At 47.9% G+C, this 22,019-nt stretch overlaps 6 protein-coding genes across 6 annotated transcripts; 3 read left to right on the top strand and 3 right to left on the bottom strand.

Moving 5' to 3' along the window:
- Nucleotides 1–203: 203 nt before the first annotated feature.
- Nucleotides 204–1,886, bottom strand: EYB26_004975 (uncharacterized protein; the record flags this gene model as incomplete). Its single annotated transcript, XM_054264265.1, has 1 exon — nt 204–1,886. The coding sequence occupies one exon, from the start codon at nt 1,884–1,886 to the stop codon at nt 204–206; it is 1,683 nt and encodes a 560-aa protein (XP_054120240.1).
- A 721-nt stretch (nt 1,887–2,607) lies between these two features.
- EYB26_004976 (uncharacterized protein) lies at nt 2,608–3,958 on the top strand (the record flags this gene model as incomplete). Its single annotated transcript, XM_054264266.1, has 2 exons — nt 2,608–3,348; nt 3,404–3,958. 2 exons carry the CDS (start codon nt 2,608–2,610, stop codon nt 3,956–3,958), a joined length of 1,296 nt encoding a protein of 431 aa, XP_054120241.1.
- A 1,160-nt stretch (nt 3,959–5,118) lies between these two features.
- On the top strand, nt 5,119–6,945 carry EYB26_004977 (uncharacterized protein; the record flags this gene model as incomplete). Its single annotated transcript, XM_054264267.1, has 4 exons — nt 5,119–5,170; nt 5,233–5,375; nt 5,428–6,280; nt 6,338–6,945. The coding sequence occupies 4 exons, from the start codon at nt 5,119–5,121 to the stop codon at nt 6,943–6,945; spliced, it is 1,656 nt and encodes a 551-aa protein (XP_054120242.1).
- Nucleotides 6,946–7,050: 105 nt separating this feature from the next.
- EYB26_004978 (uncharacterized protein) lies at nt 7,051–10,961 on the bottom strand (the record flags this gene model as incomplete). The annotated part of the gene is made up of 6 exons (XM_054264268.1): nt 7,051–9,006; nt 9,056–9,442; nt 9,494–9,819; nt 9,875–10,093; nt 10,153–10,459; nt 10,512–10,961. 6 exons carry the CDS (start codon nt 10,959–10,961, stop codon nt 7,051–7,053), a joined length of 3,645 nt encoding a protein of 1,214 aa, XP_054120243.1.
- A 644-nt stretch (nt 10,962–11,605) lies between these two features.
- Nucleotides 11,606–12,190, bottom strand: EYB26_004979 (uncharacterized protein; the record flags this gene model as incomplete). The annotated part of the gene is made up of 1 exon (XM_054264269.1): nt 11,606–12,190. One exon carries the CDS (start codon nt 12,188–12,190, stop codon nt 11,606–11,608), a length of 585 nt encoding a protein of 194 aa, XP_054120244.1.
- A 3,620-nt stretch (nt 12,191–15,810) lies between these two features.
- Nucleotides 15,811–21,829, top strand: EYB26_004980 (uncharacterized protein; the record flags this gene model as incomplete). The annotated part of the gene is made up of 2 exons (XM_054264270.1): nt 15,811–20,565; nt 20,618–21,829. The coding sequence occupies 2 exons, from the start codon at nt 15,811–15,813 to the stop codon at nt 21,827–21,829; spliced, it is 5,967 nt and encodes a 1,988-aa protein (XP_054120245.1).
- Between the last annotated feature and the right edge of the window lie 190 nt (nt 21,830–22,019).

Genomic DNA, 22,019 nt, shown 5'->3' on the forward strand with positions numbered 1-22,019 from the left:
TTCTTCGTCGAAAAACTCGATAGCTGAATCATGTCAAGGGGCTCAAAAAAGTTACGATGTCACGGGATACTCACTGAAAATCATTAGAACATATGTAATTGCGACGAATTTATCTTTTTGATCTCATCACATCATCAAAATCATTCAACCCCATTTCCCTTACTCATCCATTCACTCCATGCACATATCAAAATGGTCATGATCTACTCAGAAAACGCACTAAATCTCCCCATCGTCTGCTCCGCCTCCACAAACTCCCTCTTCAAAACAGCCTCATGCTTCTCGCTCCTGACCTTAATAACACACTCAAACGGCCTAGGCCGCACGTTAAACCCTTCCGTATACGCGAACGTATCATATTTTCTTGTCGATCCGCCCTTTTCTGTAATGGGCAAAATATCAAATGTCCACAACATCTTTGCGACGGCAATGAACAATGAATTTCGCGCAAGACCAGCTCCGGGACAGATTCGTCGACCCCAGCCGAATGAGCTATGTCCGTCGCGGGATGGGTGCGGTTCTCCTTTTTCCAGTGGGGTTGAGTCGACGTATTCCTTGGGGAGGTAGGATAGTGAGCTTGGGGTGATGTTGTTTGGCAAGAAACGCAAGGGATTGAAATGATGCGGATTCGGGTAATAGCGAGGATTGAGATTGATGGCCCAGGAATTGGAGAGAATGTTCGTTCCTTTGGGGATATAAAATCCCTGATAGATATCCGATTCGGAGTTTGCGTGCGGAGTACCACCCAGAACTGCAACGGGACGAATACGGAGGATCTCCGAGCACATTGCGCTGATATATGGAAGATTCTTCTCGTCTTGGAAAGTAGGCAGTCGATCCGAACCAATGACTGCGTCGAGCTCGGCGTGCGCTGCTTGTAATGTAATGGGGTTTGTGATGAGCATCAGAATACCGCTGCACAAGGTGCTAGCTGTTGTATCGCTGCCGGCACCAAAGAGAGATGCGGGGATAAAGGAGAAATCCCGTTCGCTCAACATACTGAACGACTCTGGGTCTTCTTCTTTGGCGCGTAAGAGTATTTTCGTCAGTGATTCTGGAATGTCGGCTTTGGTTGACATTTCGTTTTGTACTTGACGAACGAGGGACATGTTGACTGCAGCTTCGTGTCGGCCCTTGTCTTGAATGGCTTTCTTCCAGGGCGCCAGCCAATTTGGCACATATTTCAAGATAGGCATACTCTCGACCAAATATTTTCCAGGAACATTAAGCGAGGCAGAATACTGCATGAACTCCAATCTTTCACGAATAACCTTCGCATTCATCGAGTCAATCCGATGACCATACGAAATACTAAAAACCACGCTAGACGTAAACCGATCGAGCAACCCTTCATACGCCTTTGGATTCATAAGAAGCTGATGACAAAGCCTGGTCGCCTCCGCCTCCTGGATCGGCTTATACAGTTTGAGCGCCGAAGGATTAAGCGCCTGATGTAAAAGCTTCCGTCGTAACTGCCATTCGCGGCCATACGGCTGCACCAGAATACTCGCATTATCCCAGTACAACTCCCCCATAACCACAAACCGTGGCCTAGAACTGAACTTATTACTCCTCTTCTCGAGCAAATCAACTGCCACATTGGGGTCAGAAATGATCACAGTCGGTCTCCTACCCATCCAGAGGGTATAAATTGGACCGTAGGCTTTGGACCATTTCTCGAATTGGATCCAGGGTGAGTTTTGGGGGATGGAGAGTCTGTTGCCGATAAAAGGTAAAGGACGCGGGCCCGGAGGCATGCGGAGAGTGAGGATGTAGTCATGAATGGCTATGCCTAGGATTATGGCGAGGAAGAGACTGGGGATGATGTAGATGTACCATCCGTACAGGATGTGTACGATGCTGGTGGAGTTAACGAGAGACATCATTCCCTAGGTTCCTTGCCACACGATTTAGAATTTCAGTGACACAGTGAAGCAGTAGACGACGACATGCTTATAGGCTGTGCTCTATCTCTGAAGTGTCATTCATTTTTGTTCGCATGATTGTCCATCGTCGGCAATGAAGTCAAAGAACAACTACCGAGAAGGCACTTAAGTCAGTAGAAATGGTTGGTAGCTTAGTTAACCCAGTGCCAGCGGTTTTATTCCCGGGCCCACGCAGTGGCAAGCAAGCACAGCGGGATGACCTGGACTTCTGGCCGAGATTGATCTCGGAGTACGGAGTATGGAGGCCAGATGATACTAACTGGTTATCGATGGTGAGAAACGAGATTTGTAATGGGGAGAAACGTAGTGGTAACTAGCCATTCCAGCATTCCCAGCACTCCCAGAGAATTGGGGTCAAACCTCCGCATCATCTCCACCTCCGCGCAACTAACCCTCTTTGCTCGTTTCGACGTGGGGAAGTTTTTGCAGGGGTTGTTCTCTCCACATTTTGCGATGTAGTGAGGGTGTGAGATACACACCGGAAATACTATCTTGATTGAATTACGACGCTCCGATACCAAGTATCACGGAATCATATGGATCCGGCTTTGTCTTGTGTTGGTTTTGGTCGGTAGATAAAGAGCATACTGGAATACCCTTGTACTCTTTTTCATTTCTGTAGAGCTTTGAATAAAAAGAAAAGAAAATAAATCATCTCATCATGTCTCAATTCCACCGCCACGCTCCCACAGGCATCAAGGTGCTCATCGTCGGTGCCGGATTCGCCGGTCTCACAGCAGCAATCGAATGCCACCGCAAAGGCCACGATGTGGTCGTTCTCGAATCATTCCCTCAACTCAAGATCCTAGGCGATATCATCTCGTTCGGACCGAACAGCGGTCGCATCTTTCGGAAATGGGAAGGAGTGGAAGAGCAGTTGGATCCTCTGTGCCACAACACCGATTCTCTCAACTTTGTGACGTGGAATGGTGATTATTTAATTGCCCAGAATTGGGACGCCGAGGCAAACTATGGCAAGAAGTTCAACGGACACCGAGGCGAAATCCACGAAATCGTTTTCAATCACGCTAAGGCTCGAGGCATTGATATCCGATTGGGTCAAAGGGTGATTGATTACTTTGAAGATGAGAAGGAGGCCGGTGTTTTGGCCAGGAATGTCGCAACTGGTGAAGAGGAGCGATTCACAGCAGATGTAGTCTTCCCTGCCGACGGTGTGCGATCAGATGGACGAAAGATCGTCTTGGGATACGAGGACAAGCCGAGGTCATCCGGTTATGCGATTTTCCGCTCATGGTTCGATTCTACAAAGTTGACGTCTCCGTTGACCGATCATTTGTGGAAAAATGGAGACACGCATTGGGCTTGGATTGGCCCTGATGTGCACTTTTTAGCTGCTTCACTTAAAGGAGGCAAGGACTTTAGTTGGGTGTGCACGCATAAGGTAATTTTTCCCCCTCGGTACAACAGAAAGAGGAACAGATGCTAACATCTACCAGGACGACGCAGATATTGAAGAATCCTGGTCTACCCCCGGCAAGATCGAGGACTGCCTCAAGGTCGTCGAGGGATGGGACCCGGTCGTACAAGAGATCATCAAAGCGACACCAACCGACTACCTCGTCGACTGGAAGCTCATCTACCGCGACCCCCTACCTACCTGGATCAGCCCCAAACGACGCATCGCACTTATCGGCGACGCCGCGCACCCTTTCCTCCCCACATCCATCCAAGGCGCATCGCAATCGATGGAAGACGGCGTCACACTCGCCGTCTGCCTCGAAAAATGCGGAGGGGCCGCGAACGTGCGCGAAGCACTACAAGCCTACGAAAAGATTCGCTACGATCGCGTCCTCAGGGCGCAAAAGACTGGCGAAACGACGCGGGATAAATGGCACAAGGCTGATATTGATCATGTCAAGCAACATCCGGAAGTCGTCAAGTTGCAGCGGGAGCCCTGGTTGTTGAATTTTGATTCCGAGGAGCATGCTTATGGTGCTTACGATGAGGTTGTTACGAAGCTTAGAGAGGAGCAGGATCAGGCGAGGCTGTAATTTGTTAAGTCCATGCCATAGCTATAGAATACTATGAAATAACGACCTGTCATCTACAGAGTACGTAACTCAAATAACTTAACTAGTTAACTAGTTAAGTATTAATTTAATAATTTGCCTTCAACGCCACTTAGGGTTCTGACAGACAGCGCCGCGAGTAACTGCCGTAACCCTAAGAGTCTTGGCATCTCACCTACATACCTAATTCGTACATTTTTTCCAAGCCCTTGGAAGTCGGAGCTAAAGCAACTGAAACACCTAGTTTCACATGCTATCGCATTATTGATAGCAAAGTTCCTCCGTCTACGCCGTACAATGACTCATGAATTCTTAGGAATGCTAACTCGCCTCCAGATGTGCGGCGTAAAGGTTTCCCCACGGCAAAAACCAGCATCTCCACATGCTCCATTCTCTCAGTTCGCTTAGGAAAGCAAAAACCTCCTCAGCCAAGTTGCCAACCCTCCAGCGGGGCCCCGCGTAAACCCCCGTCCCAAAGTAAGCAAAATTCCAAAATTGAGCTTCCCTGTGGCCGGCAATTCTGGCCAGCTGGGAAAACCCCTATCCATGTAGCCAATCAAGCGTGGAGGCGAAGAAGATCCATCTCGGCATCCGCGGTCGACGTACCCTGAAAGGTCAGCCGACTCAATCACCGAAACTCTGGTGGTGCACACGGCCTGGGGATTCGCCTATCATTTCCTGTCAGAAACCTTGCAATGGCTGAACTTAGTCTAGTCAATGCGTGTCAAAGACTCAAATGGCGAATTTAGCTCTTGGGACGTGGCCGGGGAGTGTAGACTCCAGAACGTGGCGTTCCAGCTTTGAGTCTTGTACATATTAAAGAGCCTTAGCAAAGACCCCCCGAATAGAGCTTAGACACAAACTTTGATTCGAACGAATTTACGTTTTCGGGTTTTCTGGTGGTTAGGCCTCCAGAGCTCTTCTTTTTTCTCCTTGAATTATTTTTTCCCCCTTCGTTACCGGTTGAGCTGGGGAATCTGGGGAACGGAAAAACGTCTCCAGGTATCTATATATACCATCAATTACTCCAGATTTTGGACTGCATCCCCAGAGATCATCACGTCCTAGTCTAAGAAATTATTTCTGTGAACCTCTCTTTGTACAGACTCCGAAGCCTTGAGTACTCAAGCAAATCTGTCAAGATGCCTTTCGGAATATTGGAGGACAAGAAGATGGAGCTGGTGCCGGGCACAGGTATGTTCTATTCCATGCTGTCATGTCTTCTGGCTAGGTAGCAAGCTAACGATCGTCAATAGCTATCATGGGTGACAAGGATTCAAACGAAACACCCCCGGAATACGCCCACATCCCACTCGACCAGTTGAAGCACGGAAGGGGCAGATTCTCCCATATTATTCTCGTGCCTCAGCCGTCCGATGATCCAAATGATCCATTGAACGTAAGTCCATCTTGAGATGTGCTAACAGCGGCATGAGCTAACAGCAAAAAAGTGGCCCCAATGGCAAAAAGAACTCATCCTTCTCATCATCGGTCTCTCCGCCGGTGTCGTCGGTGCCTTTGGCCCTATGCTTTCACCCGGTTTCGTGGAAGTCGCAGCTCAACTGAATATCACCGTCGAAGTCCTCGCCCAGGCCACCGCCTGGCTCATCTTGACTTTGGGTCTCTGCGTCTTCCTGTTGAACCCCATTGCCAAGATTTATGGTAAACGTCCTGTCTATTTGCTTGCTAGTGTGATCATGCTCGTCACCAGTTGCTGGGGCGCTGCTTCCAAGGATTATTCCTCTTTCTTGGCTAGCCGTGTTGTTTCCGCTATTGGCATGGCACCGTACGAGATTCTTGTCTTGGCCACCATCAAGGATATTTACTTCGTGCACGAACGTGGTACTCGTATCGCCGTGTGGAATCTGTTCTTGATGTGCGGTATCGCTGGTGGTGCCCTTATCTCCGGCTACATCATTGAGAATCTTGGTTTCCGCTGGACCTTCTGGGTCTGCGCCATTCTCTTCGGCGTGTTCTTGTTCGGCATCATCTTTTTCGTGCCTGAAACAACATACAAGCGGCCTCCTAGCTTGGTCGCTCAGCTCACAGCCAATGAAAAGACCTCAGACTATGTGGAAGATGGCGAAAAGAACACAACAGTCCAGTTGGAGACCACTACACCCATCCCCCAGGGAGAACCAGTCCCCCGGGCTCGCATGCCATATATCCAGACTCTTCGTGTCTTTACTGGCAGATACAGTGAAGCCTCGCCATTAAAGATCTTTGCTCGCCCCTTCGTCCTCTTCTTCTATCCTTCTGTGCTCTGGAGTTTCCTCCTCTATGGCACAACCCTCACCTGGATTGGTATGTCTAGTCAATTAAATCCGCTCAAATTGAAGGAAACAAGCTAACATTCATCAGTCGTCTTCTCCGTCGTCAACGGCGTCATCTTCGTCGAAGCCCCTTATAACTTCTCCGTCTCCCAAACCGGCCTTATCAGTCTCTCCCCCTTCATCCTCACCCTCATCGGCGAAGTTATCTCCGGCCCCATGAACGACTGGATCTGCGTGTACCTCACCAACAAAAACCGCGGTATCTACGAGCCCGAATTCCGTCTGCCCCTCGTCATCCTCACCGTTATCCTGGGTAGTGTCGGCTTCTTTGGTTTCGGCGCCACAGTCCACTTCCAAACCCACTGGACTGGACCCGTGCTCTGCTTCGGTTTGGCAAACATGGCCATGGCCTTTGCGTCTACCAGCGCTTTCGGATACGTCATTGACTGCTACCCCAATCTTAGTGAGGAGATTTTCGTCTCGGTCAACGCTCGTAACTTGTTGACTTTCGGATTCACATATTTCGTTAATACCTGGTTGGAGAAGAATGGTGTCTTGATTGTGTTCAGTGCTTTGGGTGCCATGTTCTTGTTTGTCTGTTTCTTGACCGTTCCCATGTGGATCTTTGGAAAGAGAATCAGGAGCTGGATCGGACGCAACCAGTGGTTGCAGAACTTCATGACCGATGACGACTAAATCTGTTACGATTTTTCAACTCACGGTCTATCTTCATATCCTGTTTTGTCGTATCATTCTTGTATTGTAGGGTATCTCTATGTCTATTTGTTGATAATGATTGAATCAATACCTCCAATTGTCAAACATCTTGTTCGCCTCTCTGGTAATCCATCGCATACGAACCATTTCTTTATCTGTTTGCGGTTTAGTGCGCGTGATGATATGCTGTAGTCCTTGTAGTGTAGATGCGTAGCTTGTCTGTTTTCGGGCCAAGACATGTCGGAATGCCGCTGCACCTAGGTACTCTATCTGACTGGGCGATACCGCGCACTGAAAGTCGAGTGTAGATGTCTGCGGCTCGACTTCACTTGTGTTGGTAACTTTAACAGCAGGTTTCGTCGTTGTTAGCCGCTTGGACTGAATGAGTTTGTTCGCAAACTGGATTACATCTCGAATAGTCTGAAGCACGAGCTCTTGCGAAGGACGCAAACGTGGGAGCAATGTCTTGATATATCGATACATCTTGATTGCCGTCTCCACAAAACTCGAATATATGCCCGTCAAAACAGTTCGCAGAGTGTTGTGCCTGGTATCCAGAAACATGCTATGAGTCTGAAGTCGAAATGAGAACAGAACTTTGCGGTGAAAAGTCTGGCCCGGCAGCCGACTGGATTCCACTGTAAGCGTATCCGAAACATCCACCCGCCCACCGCGACCATAGTCGCGGTCTTTGTGTATGTCCAATGTATGCGTATTGATCAAGTTTCCACAGTATGGAAAACAAGCACTTCCCTCCAGGCGAGGCATCTTCGTCCCATTGATAGTAGCTTCGAAGTTGACAAGACTCTTGCTAGCATTGACTGTGATGCCATATTCCGGCTGACCGTTCAGCATGACCTCTAGGAATCTTTTAGCAAGCCCCGGTCTAGTTGTTATTAGTAGAAAATCGTCAATAAGTCGTAGTAAAAGTGTTTCATCGTCTTTGAGGAAATCTAGCACTTCCCGTTCAAGCTCCCCATAGAAAAAATTGCAAAGCAGGCTAGAGAGAACAGACCCTTGTGGGATGCCATTCTTTTGATAAAAGTATTTCTTGCCAATCTTGACAAGATTATTCTGGATATGTTCGTCCAAAAGGTCGAGCAGTGCGTTTTTGTTATGATTCTTGAAGTTTGCCGTATCCACCTGGATCGTGTTTCGGTGTAAAGGTTTGACTCCATCTGTGGATGTAGCAGGATTGTTCCATACCTCGCTCAGCGCGTTGGCCTTACTGAGGAATCTGCGGATTGGTTTGGCGATTGTCTTTTGAGCTGTTTCAGGCTTTTGCAACAAATCATGGCTGTTGTTAATACTATCCCCTGGTCTGATCTGTACATGCTTTGAGATATGATACTTCTCCTGAGAGACAATATTCTCGATGAGCTTTCCTAGGCGCTCCTGAGGAATTGTGTCGAAGCATGATTGGATATCCAACTTGACAAAATAAAACCTCCTGTTTCGATAGCCCTCACTCTCAGAGCGCATCAATCGATCTTTGAAGGCTTTCAAACGCGGATACATATCACTAACCGAGAACATAGACGAACCGAGTAACTCCGGGTTACGATCCTTTTCGTAAGAAAGCATGTTAAAAACTGGAGTCATGATGGAGTTGGTGCTGGGTCCTAGATATGAATGATTGCCAATATGCTTTACAACTCGTCGCCGAAGGTTGATGATTGGACGAGCTCCGGTGGCTTTTGGTAGCAATCGCACAGCGCTCCATGATAATTGCTTAGACTGCAATACCCGGCTGACCCTGTCGCGTTTAATCTCCTCGAACATGGAAGATTTGATGTCAGTCAAAGGCTTTTCAATCAAGCTTCGCCATACATCATGGCGGAAATAGAACAGTCTATTCTTGTGAACCTGGGATTCTGTCACGTAAAAGTTGGTGCGAATCAAGGGTATGAGTAAAGAGTCGAAGATGTAATAAATAAATTCGTGAAAGATCTCAGTTCGTTTACGCAGATCGGATAGAGCAATACGCTGGCCGTTTGAAGACGAGCAAGATGGAGGTTCTAGCCATCGCAAGGAAGTTATCTATACGGTGTTAGCCTTGAAAATAGTAATTTCCATAATCCAAACGCACCTTGAACCCATTACAAACTTCGTGAAGTGAAAAACTTTCGAATCGACTTATCCGGATGAATCGATCAACTTGATGCATCAACGCCCGCTGGTTCAATATGCCGTCTTGTCCTTCGCCAAAGAACTCTCGTGGGATCAATTTTCGTAGTGTCGCCCGACAAAACGCAGAAACAGATGAGGTAGGTGTCGCGTAATCTAAAAGACACACTTTTCGTGAGGTGTTCCCTTTACTTTCAGCACCGGAAGCTGTTGCATCCGGCAACTTCATCTCTGCTCCATTTGGCTGGTTTGTTGGATGACTTTGTAGGGTTATCTGAGTCACAAACTGTTGAGAATAATTTTCTGGTGTTGAGGATGGCATGGGCCCAAATTTCGAGGGCTCTGTTTCCTGTTATAATAGTCAATGATGAACATGCCAGGTAAAGTAGGCGAAACTTACAGAAACCGGACAATAGTGTCTCAGTAATTCTGTATAAGAACATATCTGGCTGTGTTTTTGCAATCTCTGCACTAAGTGTAGCGGGCCTCCCCGAAGCCTTTTCGGTATCTTGGGTCTCACTTGCTGAAATAGAGATCCTTGTCCAACTTTGGAGCGAGCAATTTCCTCTTCTCTTAGAGTATAGTCTTTGAATGGTTGCACTGTCTCCCGAGAGTCGACTACGGATGTGAATACATTGTGCAGCCCGAACTGCCGGGGAAATATGTATTTCATCACATGAACTGTATCCGTAAGATTGTTCGAGTTGGGAAATCTATTCAGGACGTCTATCATGACGGTATAAGCCATCTGCTTATATGGGCTAGTGGGTCAGGAACTTACGAATATGTCGGAGTCCAAACCTTACACCACCCTTTGAATTGATGGCGGGGCGAGCATAAAGCATTCGACGGCGAACGAAGACGATACTGTTCGGCTTGTGAAGTACGTCCGCTGACTCGTTGGGTGTTTTGGAAATAGTTCCAGCTTGAGCGGTCTCAGGCCGTTGGTTCTTGAGCGCATCCTCCAACTTTAGGGGCTCCAATTCGAAAAGATGCGTGCCTACCCAAGGAAAATATTTTAGACATTAAGTTGAAGAGAGTTTGTATGGAAGTACATACCACTTATTTGACGATAAGCAGCTTTCTCTTCGTCAACACAAGAAAACACGCCACAGTCAATTAGAAGCTTGCCCATGATGTCCTCTCCATCACCACCGAGGAGACTCAAAACATCGGTCCATGGGCTTGTCTTGAGAGCGATCACATGGGGATTGGGCATTTGTGATACCATTCCGGGAATATTGGAGGTCAATCCTCCAATTCCACGGTCAGGTTGACGCCGGGTCGCAAGACTGAACCCATTTGCCAAGACATGATGGGGTTTGTTGCTTCTGTTGAACAGATGACGGAGAACATAATCAACAATCTACAATCCAGTCAGATTTTCCACAAGGATCGATAACGGAGTTCTCACTCACCTCGGATTGATGATTGCATGGTCCTGTGTCCGTGCCTAGAAGTGGCCGTTCTTCCGACTGTGAAAAGATGGCGAACTCTCTTTGGCGAGCATCCAATTCCGCCGGACTTGGACAGTGCAGTAGTCCTACGAGAGTGGAATCTAGGAATCGGGCAAAATCAATCCCACTATCGGCGTGATCCTGAGATGGTGCTGCAATTTTAGAGGCAGCCAAGTCTGTTTTATTGTTCTCGTCTCGTTTCCCCGCAGACGTAATCTGACGTCGTCTCGCCTTTGACGATGATGGGAGCTCTTCTAGTAGATACTGTCTCAGTGTGACCACTCGACGATAGTATCTCGACAGAACGGGATGTTCGGTAGTCAAAGAGACCGAAGCAGATTTCTGACGTTTGTTGATGGGGACGTCTTGGAGGGTAGTCGCTTTCTGAGGCCGCTTCCGTTTTTTGCCCATGATGTTATGGGGCAAACACTAACGTACTGACATCTGAATATTGACTCTCAAGTAAAATCGATACTAGCGCTGATCCGTATCGTCGAAAGATACCTCGGCTCTATCTAATGCTATAGCATTGTTGGGCAGTTGATGTTGTTCAGAGTCAACGCGTCAATCACGCGTTAATCGACAGGACGCGTCGACGTCATCCGTCCGTCCCTTGTCTAGCCCTAGCCCTAGCCCTAAGTCCTACGAATGATCTTGTACACCATTTCAGATTGTTCTTTTACATAAAAGGGTAATTATTTCCTAAAATAACTTTCATATCGTCCTACGAATTGATAGAAAGCGATCTGTGGGAGAAAGTGAACTCGGCTTCTACAACTCCTATTGACACAACTCACTCACCAAAATTGCTTCGCTGGTGAATACGTAGCAGGGGTTCCCTCCAAGGAGATATTCCTTTCGCTAGTGATGGGAGTCTTCGCGTAAATATGGAAATCTTGGGGACATCTGGAATAGGGGCACATTTACTATTGAAGGGACGAAGTTAAACTGATGACTATCTAAGTACACAACAATTAATATTTCGCAAACACGTTCACGATATTTATCAATACTCCATTTGGCATAGCAGATTCAAAATATAGAGGAATCCAAGACTAGTTTGAAACAAAGTAATTTACCGCAATAATCTCCCCTAATCCTAATTTTTTCACTAAAGCATCAAAATCAACCCGAAAGCGCTGCGTAGTGCTGAACGGCTTAATCTTCGAGGCAATGGACGAATCGGTCCCCTTCTGTTCATAGAGGTAGAAGACATAACGGTGAGGCTGCGCACCCGGAGGAGGACCAGCGCCAACCCATGGTCCAATCGTAGGCTCACCACTTTTGAGCTCAAGAACTCCTCCTTCTACCTGGCTGGCTTTGAGGTCGGTTTGTATGAAATGAGCGATTGGACTCATGAAATTCCACGATATGAATGGTGCATCCAGGTCTAGGCAAATCACCGCGTAAGACGAGTCTTTTGGTAGGTCCGACGGCGCGGTTAATTTGGGTGCTTGGTGAGTTTCTGATGAGCTTTTGTCAGATTTAATCAATTCAAGTGAGAAAAGTCGGTCCTCACCTGCTTTCGCGATTTTGAGTCCGGGTGTAATTGTGACTTGCCCGATGCTCACACCCAGAGTGCGAATGGCGCCGTTCTTCAAGTCTTGAAGCACAGCCGTGTGCTTGGAAACATCAGACATGGTAAATAAATATATAAATATTCAGTATCTGAAGAACGCAAGGAGAAAATAAAAGTTTGGATATTGAAATTCTCGATTGCCCGAATGGTCTACTCGGTTCCGTGTCCGGGCCGGAACCGGCGAACTGATCACCAGTCTGTTCCTCCAAGCCCTTCGATCAAGTACTAGATCTTAGTATAGGAAACTTGCGTCACTTTTAGATTGAGGTTTTTTTGCTTGGGTATTGCTCAGCTCAGTCATTGCATTCAGAATACCCTCGGCTTGCTTCTCTTTCTCTACGTCGCCTTTGATCGCTTCTTTGACGGCTGATATGGTCTGACCCATAACTATTCAATGGCAGGTATGGCGGTAGGAAACTCTAAATTCGAATGGGGATTGAGAACGGTATTCTTCAAGCATTGTTGAATTGCTACCTCGATGTGATAACTACAAGGGTTTTGCTAGAAGATGATGGCTGGCTTTATAAATCATCCATGACACCTGCTTCAGTCTTGGATGTCTACACAGTGGTAACCTTTCAAAATTTAAACTTACTCGGAAATGAGGTCCGGTAACCACAAGGGGCAACAGACCGGATGTTAGTCATTGGTACTCAACAGTCAGTCAAGCATGGAGGTCGAAAATCTTCGTATTCAAATCATGTAGGACATGTAATCAGAAACAAACCTGGCTACCCTAGAGCATCTAACATATTTCCTCTATAAAAATGAGTGAAATTATTGTGAATTCAGTCAAATCCTCGGTTCTAGGGCTCATGTGTGGCCTAGCCCTAAGTACAGCGGATTACTTCATCCCAGGTGGTCGGTTGATCTCGCCTCTCCCAAGAGAGGCCACTTACATCGCCATATACTTCGGGATCTCCTCTCTGTTTAGTTTAGACTTTGATTCAAAACTCAATAATAATCTACTCATTTTACCATTTTGATAGATCTACCGATCATTGCATGGATGTGATCTCCTCAACACGGTGGCGGTGTTCATTGAACGTTATACATCGCGAATTTGGAGTCTTTCATGTCAAATGCAGGAACCAATCGATACATCTTATATTCAACACTTTCATGAACGATAGATCTTTAGATGAACGCCCAAAATCCCAGGCAATCGATGCATCATCTAGTTCTTCAAGCCATGCTGCAAGAATTACGAGTAAGTGGCTAGTGACTACTATGTAAGTGTAGATAGCTACAACAAAGATGGTGTGGACTATGTGACCAATCTACTGCAGGTACGGCGACCTGCTTATTTTACTCGTAGTAGTTGTGGTGACACGTCCTGGTAACTTGGCTAGCTAGGTAACTAGTTACTCAGCAAATTTGCAAGGACAAAGCTGGTTCAATAACTTCAATTAAGTTATATTTTCTTTTCTCCCCTGTCATTTCTTGGCTCTATCTGAAATGTTGATAATTCTCTTTTTCCTTTCTTTTTGCCCGATGGCGATCGGCGTCCTTGTATAGAGCCTCGATTCAATAGTCAATAGTAACCGACATTGATGCTGGAGATACCGGCTCGGATTGAAATGCGAGTGTAACCGTCGGCGCGATCGCTGATTAAATCATTGCGCGCAGTAACTAAGTTAACTTAACTAGTTAACTAACTACGCACGTAGTTAGTAGCTACTCTGTATAACTTATCTTTGAACGACAGAGGCCGGCAGTTATCAAACAGAAAATGCCTTAGTTTGCTCCGTTTGCATCGATGTGGCCAGGCCGGTCTCTTACGCTCCATTATGATTGAGCTGGTTTCGTTCCGGACAGCCTCTGATTGGCTGCGGCCCTCTGTGTGGGCATAGTGAGCGACGGGAATCACGGGATGCGGATCTGGGGCCAGGCACACTATACGCATTTAGAATTTTATTTACTTGCTTCAGTCTTCACATGCAAGTACGGGCGGAGTACTAATACAAGTACATTCCGTAGTATACTACGTACTACGGAAGATATAGCTACATCCTACTCGTAGTAGGTACACCATACAGCTCGTACACAAATATGGCGATCGTAGGCCGATTGGATAGACTTCGGTGGTTTTCCATACTTGTATCCTATGTACCCGTCTGAAATCCTCCAGTGTGCACCGTTCCGTTGCATTGAATTTAATTGGACCCGTTTCAGTCTGGAGTGTTTGAGCCACCCTCGTCATCAACCTTGGTCCTTGTATGAAACTCTTGAAACACTAAACAGACTGTGTTGGTTTACAATCACGTACTATACGACGTAGTAGTAGACCTTTTACATCTTGTAACTCGTAACTTACGTAGTATATTCAACTGATTTCTGACAGCTAACATTTTCTAGCCGATGGCGCTAATGCGGTGCGCTCGCATCTCGACGATCTCATAGGACGACGATCGCCAACGCACTGTCTAAAGTGCCTGAGTAAGGCAACAATAGTCGATAGTAAGGCATCGTGCCATGGTCGTGGTGATTGAAAAGCTTCAAAGAGAAGAAATTCGAGAAAAGGGACAAATAAGTGTTGCTCTGTAGTACGTAAGGTTGAAACCGACCCAGCGTCACTCTTTTTGCTCCCGCGGCCAGATTTTCCGGGTACGGTACACTAAAAATTAAAACTACGTAGTAGTAGTCTCTTGCTTGATCGAGACTCTCTCACTTTTCTTGATTTTCCATCTCAAATTCTTGCTCTGTTATTTGTTTATACCGGGTTTTCTAGCTCAGGAACAAAGAGTGCTGTACAGTCTTTGCATTTTTTTAGTGCCTATTTTTGATATTATTGCCATAGAGACCGCTTTCAACGAAATCGAATACTCCGTACATACATCGCTCATTCATCTTCCCATTGAAAGGTCGACGATCATTAAACGAATTATTGATGTATGTATTATTTTATCCAGCCCCGATTCCCGCGAGAGCCTACTAGGATCCTAGTCTGACTAGCAGCCAGCAAGTTGCGCATAGGTCCGATATTGTACGTGGTTTCATTTTAGTGCCGCGACACGTCGAAGTTCAACGCTTTCCTTCCTTCCCGTTTTGGGCTCTACTAAGCTACTTTCTTCCTTCCTCCACAGCCACTCATTCGTTACTCCAACTCACAACTCACAACTCTCTACACTACACGACCGCCACGACACTTGCACTTACACTACACTACACCCGACACAGCACACAACTGCGATCGATTCCGACTTGCTACGTACATACTACGCTATCCTTGCCTGTCATCGCTTCCGTCGTCGCTTATTCATCAACTGAAACAGTCTCCCTGCACCCTCGTTCGTTAAACCATTGCGACTCTTCCCAGGAAGCCCTGTCCTCGCCCCGTTTCATTCTATCCCAAGCTTTGAACGCGGGTTTCTTTTTCCACACCAGGCTAGACCTCGCAAGTCAATCCAGGCAAGCTGGGTGAAGCTTCGATATGCCGCTAGCCTCAGGCACCAACAAGATGCCCACTCTGTAGCCAATCTGCGACACCGCTCTTCAAATTGCACAAACGACCATTTCGTTTGTTGGACGGGACCAAGTTAATTTGACAGTCGAGAGTGGGCTGGTGGCCAACGCATCGGTAGCTTAATTGGCATCCGTCCCCGGTGGAACCTTGCGATTTCATACGGCTACCCAAAGCATAACCGCTTCAGTCCTTCTCCGCAGCAGGCGTCGTGCAAGATGCCTGAGGGAGACGACGACCATGGTTTCTTCCCCTCTGTTCAATCACACGCTCATTCTCCCCCACGCTTCGAACAACGTTCCTCGTCGGTCGTTCCTTCCTCCGACTACCATCCTCTCGATCGCATCTCGACCCTCACCTCCACATCTCAACTGTCGGGACCACTTCTGTCGGCTCTCACATATCAACCAGAACACTCGTCTCCGGAGCCTCAAGTTCCTTACAGCAATAGCCATATAGACGAACCTCGTGCCGAGCAAACACCGTCTCCTGATCCTAGCGAGTTCTATCGGCCCTACACCATCAATGATGCGCAAAATAATTCAGGCCTAGGAAGCCTGCAGCCACCCATCGATGTTCGGCCAGGAATGAGCACTATCACATCTGCTCCTCGTTCCCCGGAGTTTTCTCACCATTTCGGTTCTGCTTCCTACCGCCGCAACAGATCCACATCTCGTTCCTTTCAACTACGGTCTGCATCAGGAGATTCGAGGACATCGCCAAGGGACGGCGCTTCTCGTCCACAACCGTCTGGAGGATTTATCGGCGCTCGAAATAGGCAGGCCTCTTTCAAGGACCTGGTAGAACGATTCAACAAAAACGTCGACGAAGTTCCACCGGTGCCTGGTCGCTCAGCATCCGCCTTCTCGTCTCGAGCAGCTAGTCCTGCGCCGAGCTTCAGCAACCGCAGTCGTTCTGGGACCCAGACACTCGAGGGTAACCAGCGTCACTCCGACCTGTCTCCCCCGACATCTTTTCCGCCTATACTAGCTTACGATCGACCAGAGCAATCTCAGTCAAATCGCTACCAGAACTCCCAATTTTCATCTTATGAAACCTACGGCGGTGTAGGGCAGCCCTCGTGCCAACCATTGTTTGGAGAGCTTCTGACCCTTGACACCGCCGTGAACGATCGGCCGGGACATGGTATTTTTCAAGCCCATCCCCGCCGCCGAGGCTCAGAGAGTAGTATTTCAAGTCCACTCCCTTTGCTTGGCGATAGTTCTCGACCAGGAGGAGCATTGGGTCCAGTGATATCACCATCCTCGCCAACGGCTTGGTACTTGGGCTACACTCATTCCCTAGAATCCGTTAATAAGAATCTCTCTGAAGGTGGTGACCGCAGTCACCGCCGATCGAGGAGTGACTATTCCGGGACAACAGTGAAACCTAACGTGACCAGCCCTTTAGCTACCCAGATGGCTACCGTCACGTTACAAGATTCAATCTCCACCATGAACCCAAAAAGCCCCTACTTTGCAAAGTCTCGTATCCCTGTGGCAAGCAGGCGGGGAAGTCGAACCTCGGATTCTTCTACTCGATCATCCCCTTCTTCTACACGAACCAGCTCAGCCATAGGCTTTCACCCAAACAATAACTCCGCTTCCACCGTTCAAGTGCCGCTACCTCCCAAGGGCGCTAGTCGTCTTCCAAAACCTCTCAATTTAGCGACAACCGCAACATTTACAAGTCCAGAGCGCAGGATACCTGTATATAATAATGCCATCAAATCGCCCAGTCGCGGAAATTTCATCCATAGCCATGGAAGTCCGCATCAAGTACCGGATAAAGGCTCACTCAAGGTGTACGTCTCTGCACCTCCGCCCAAAATGTCTCCGCCTTTGCGCAGTTCCAGACCACGTCAGCCCGTTTCCGCAGCGAGCACTGCTGCATCTCGCGCCAAAGTTGTTGACCGGGTTTCTCGTTTTCAGACATGTGAAAATGCTGAGGATACTACACGGACCCCTCGAACTAGGACACGAAAGCCACCAGAGTTGGGTAATGTCGATTTTGCCGCTCGACGACAACGGATTCAGCAAGCTTTCAACAAGTCCGTTCAGGAGACCGTCAAAAAGGAGGAGGAAGCCGCCGAGCGTCGAAGATTAGCCCGCTACAAGAGAGATGAGCAAGTGCGATCAATGCTCATTCGTGAGGGCGAGCTTCGAAAGATGGCTTCAATGGAGTCTGCATCGACTCCCATACAACCACATGCTAATATCGACTTTCCTGGTCCTCAATCAAGTGCAATCGATGAAACTGCTGGTGAATCTGATTTCCTCACAACGCTCGACGGTCAGAATCCGATCCCAAGTTTGTCTGTGATTACCAACACCAATAGTTTGGATAACATTCAACACTCAGAAGTCGGTCCTGAACCCCAATCCAATCTGGCCGACTCTCCAACATTGGGTGCAACAACTACAACAAATATTCACCCAACTCCCGCTTCTCTTGACCCTTCAGATATTCCTCCCTCTTCTGCAGTCACAACAGCCACCCAAGATAGCGACTCTACCACTTTTGATCCGGAACCCCAAGCGGGTCTCGACCACCAAGCATCGCACCGTGACCTTCTCAGTCGCATCATGCAACTACGAGAATCAAGCTCTAGTAGCGAGTGCGATGAGGAGGAGGAGGAAGAAGAAGAAGAAGAAGAAGAAGAAGAAGAAGACGACGACGACGACGACGAAGACGAAGATGACAATGAGCTCTGTGATGACGAGAATGACGAGAAAGAGTCAATCCGCATCATGCTCGATCCCGCCCGAGCTACATTTTTCTTGGACGGGATAGATCACGGTCAGAGCAATGATCTTGAAGCCAGTAAGAACACAGGAAGTGACACCACTGGTCATGACGATGCCAATAGATGGAGTATGGCATCCTGGGCTTCTTCCACACGAGAACAACATTCAAGCCTAGATAGCCAGTGTGACGCTGAAGATGAACCGCGACAATCGGTTGACCATGGTCGCCAGTCAGTGCCCAATTGGAACGATTCGCCTAACGGTTTGCGCCGCCAGGCTACTCTTGACTCTTTCCATAACAGACCTGCTAAGGGTCTTGGCATTCACAAACGGCAGCGTTCACACCCCGACAACTTGATCCGACAGGGTGGTTGGGATTCTAAACGTGTCACTCAGCTTTACCTACAGGAGTTGGCACGCGGTGGTTTAAGCGAATCCTTGGATCGACCATGGGAATCCATTGAACGACAGAAACGGGATGAACCCCAACATAATTCTAACAGTTTAGAAGAAGATTCAGTCGTCGTACCACGTTTAGGAGAATTAGCTGCTCAAGATCGCATTCCACACCGAGCTAGCTTGAATCTACGTGATGACTGGGAAACCGCTTCGCCGTCAATTGCGGATTGGATCCAAGTCGCAGCAGACGATGAGCCACCAATCCCACCACCAAAAGATGACATTGAATCCCAGGCTGCGGACAAGAATTACCAGCTAGGAGGATCGGTCTCCGTTCCCGAGATTCCGACCTTGGTATCTTCACACAGTAGTAACTCATGGAATGGACTGGGTCTCGCCATCCATGTGCAAACTCCCGTGGATGAGGCAAAGGTTACTCCCATTCCACCAATGCCTTCTTATAGCCCTCCTCCAGCGCCAAAGGATGATGCGGCTTTAGAGCCACATATTCCTGCACCACAGTCTGTGTCACCCAGTATCTACACCAGTCAACCGCCATCCAGCAATCTCTCCAGCGACCCATTTCCCCCAATCGAAGAACATCTCCCAGTACGTCATAGCGAAGACTCATACCCCACACAGACTGGCTTTACTCCATCGCCCCCAACTGCGGCCTCGTCTGCTGCTTCTCAGTATCATATTCCTACTCCTGACCTCACGGGAGAGGCTCCAGCTGGCTCACCAACACCAGAACAGAAACAACTGAAGCAACGCCGAAATGTGATCAAGGAACTTGTTGACACCGAGTACACGTATGGGCGTGACATGAAGGTAGTGGACGACATCTACAAAGGAACGTCAAGTTCATGCTTGGACTTATCCGTGGACGATGTCAAAATACTTTTCGCCAACTCCGACCAGATCGTCCAGTTCTCTATGAACTTCCTCGATGCCTTGAAACAGGCAACTAAAAGCGTATACGTGATGCCGAAATCTGCACGGTGGAACAGCAAAAAAGGGCAGCGCAACGGTCGTGCTGATTCACCAGCGGATGCACTGAGTTCGACATCTGGTTTATCGAACTTGGAACAAGATCAGCTTACCTTTGTCGGTCATGTTTTCATTGAGAATATGAGCCAGATGGAGAAGGTGTACACGGAGTACCTCAAGAACCATGACGCAGCGAACAAGAAATTGCAAATCCTACAGCGTAACCCCAAAGTCGAAATCTGGTTGAAAGAATGTCGAGATTGGGCGGCTGATCTCACGGAAGCTTGGAACTTGGATGCCTTACTCGTGAAGCCTGTTCAACGTCTGGTCAAATATCCTCTTCTTTTGAACCAATTGATACACGCAACGCCTGAAAATCACCCTGATCATACAGCTTTGGTTCAAGCACTACAAGCAGTTACCAAGATTTCTGTTCGTATTAACGACCTCAAGAAGCGCGCTGACGTGGTCGGTCAAGTTGTTAGCAACCGAAAGAGAAAGGAATCCGACGTTCGTTCCGGATTTTCCAAAGCGTTTGGTCGTCGTACTGAGAAACTCCGACAACAAGTCGGTCTTTCCGAAATGTACGAGGATACCGATTATAATGTGCTGGCAAACCGCTTCAACGAGCATTTCTTCCAGTTGCAGGTCGTCATGCGGGATGTTGAAATGTACACCCGAGAGATCAAGTCTGGAATGGAGAGGTTCAACGATTACATTGCTGCCATTCAAGGCTACATGGATGTAGCGCAGTCCAACTACACGGAGATTGAGAGCAAGTGGCATCGATTGAGGGTATTTGTACGGGAGATTATGAACGTTGCTCTCCCCGAACATGTGAGTATTTTCTATATCGTATAACATTTTTAAGTCATGCTAATCATCGTAGGTCACAACTGTCCGCAAAGGTGTGATCGATCCCATGTTGACACTGCTCAAGCTATACGAAGGCCCACAGAAAGTCATGACCAAGCGAGACAAGAGATTGCTTGATTATGCTCGTTACAAGTCTATCATAGACCGCGGCGATAAACCCGACAAGCGAACCACCGAGCAGGGTGAGCAATTTTCCGTGCTAAACGACGCCTTGAAGGATGAGCTCCCGCGACTTTTCACTCTTACTGCAAAACTCATGGAAGCATGCTTGAAGAAATTTGTGTCTATACAAGAAGGCTGGTACCAGGTCCTTCAACAAAAACTGGGACCTATTCTCGATCGCTTCCCGGGGGATGTCAGTGGCATCGTTAGTGACTGGTCAGCCGACTTTTCATTCGCTGATGCGCAGATCCTGTCACTTGCGCTTTGCAACGGTACTCTTCTCTCTGAAGCTGGCAACTTGGTTAATTTCAACGCCCCTCTAGCAGATGGGCCAACCTCGCCTCGGAGACCCTCTACTGTGACCAGTACTAGCGCTCGTACTACGTCAGGCACCTTTGATAGTTCACCAAAGGTGTCATACGATTTGGGCACTGCCGCAACATCAATTCAATCATACGGCATGGATGGGCACGCTGATCACAATCGCTCCCATTCATACATTGGCGGTCGCACCCGTGCTAGCTCATCTCTTTCTAATGTTACTCGTGCAGGAGTGGGCGCAGAATCAGTCAACGGACAAATTGGAACTGGCACGATGGCGCAAGCATTGTCTCCAGGACGACCAAGAACAGATTCGACCGGTCGTCAAACAGATTCACTGCATACTGCTCCTCGCTTGAGTCTCGACATGCCTTTTATGCGTGATTCCTTGCTTCAAGAGACAAGAACAACTGAAACAACTGCGTCACCGGCCCGATTTTCAGGATTCTTTTCGTCTGCAATGCCTATGTCTGACTCACCAATGCAAGAAGCGACTGCTCCCCCAGCCCCAGCAGCAAGTGCCAACCCGAACCCTAAAGTCTTGTTCCTTGCGGCCAGTCTTTACGAGTTCAACATTGACAAATCACGGCGTGAGGCTGGATACCCTTACCTCACCTATACGGAGGGCGAAGTTTTCGATGTGATCGCAGAAAAGGGCGAGTTGTGGCTTGCCAAGAACCAAGACGACCCAACTGGCCAGGTTGGCTGGATATGGACACAGCATTTTGCAAAGCTTGGTTGAAGGAGACAGCATAGCACTAGTTGTCTGTACACAGATGACATTTTACACATCTACACTACAGAATAGCGATTTCTTTCCAAGCATTTTCGGCGCTCATCATGATTAACGACTACTATCAACAAATTTTAACGACTGCCTTTTTAATCTTCTCTTACATACTCTGTCGAGTACACCGACGAACATTTCATTG

The sequence above is a fragment of the Talaromyces marneffei genome, chromosome 3 (genome assembly GCF_009556855.1).
Source record: "Talaromyces marneffei chromosome 3, complete sequence".
Taxonomy (NCBI): Eukaryota; Fungi; Ascomycota; class Eurotiomycetes; order Eurotiales; family Trichocomaceae; genus Talaromyces; species Talaromyces marneffei.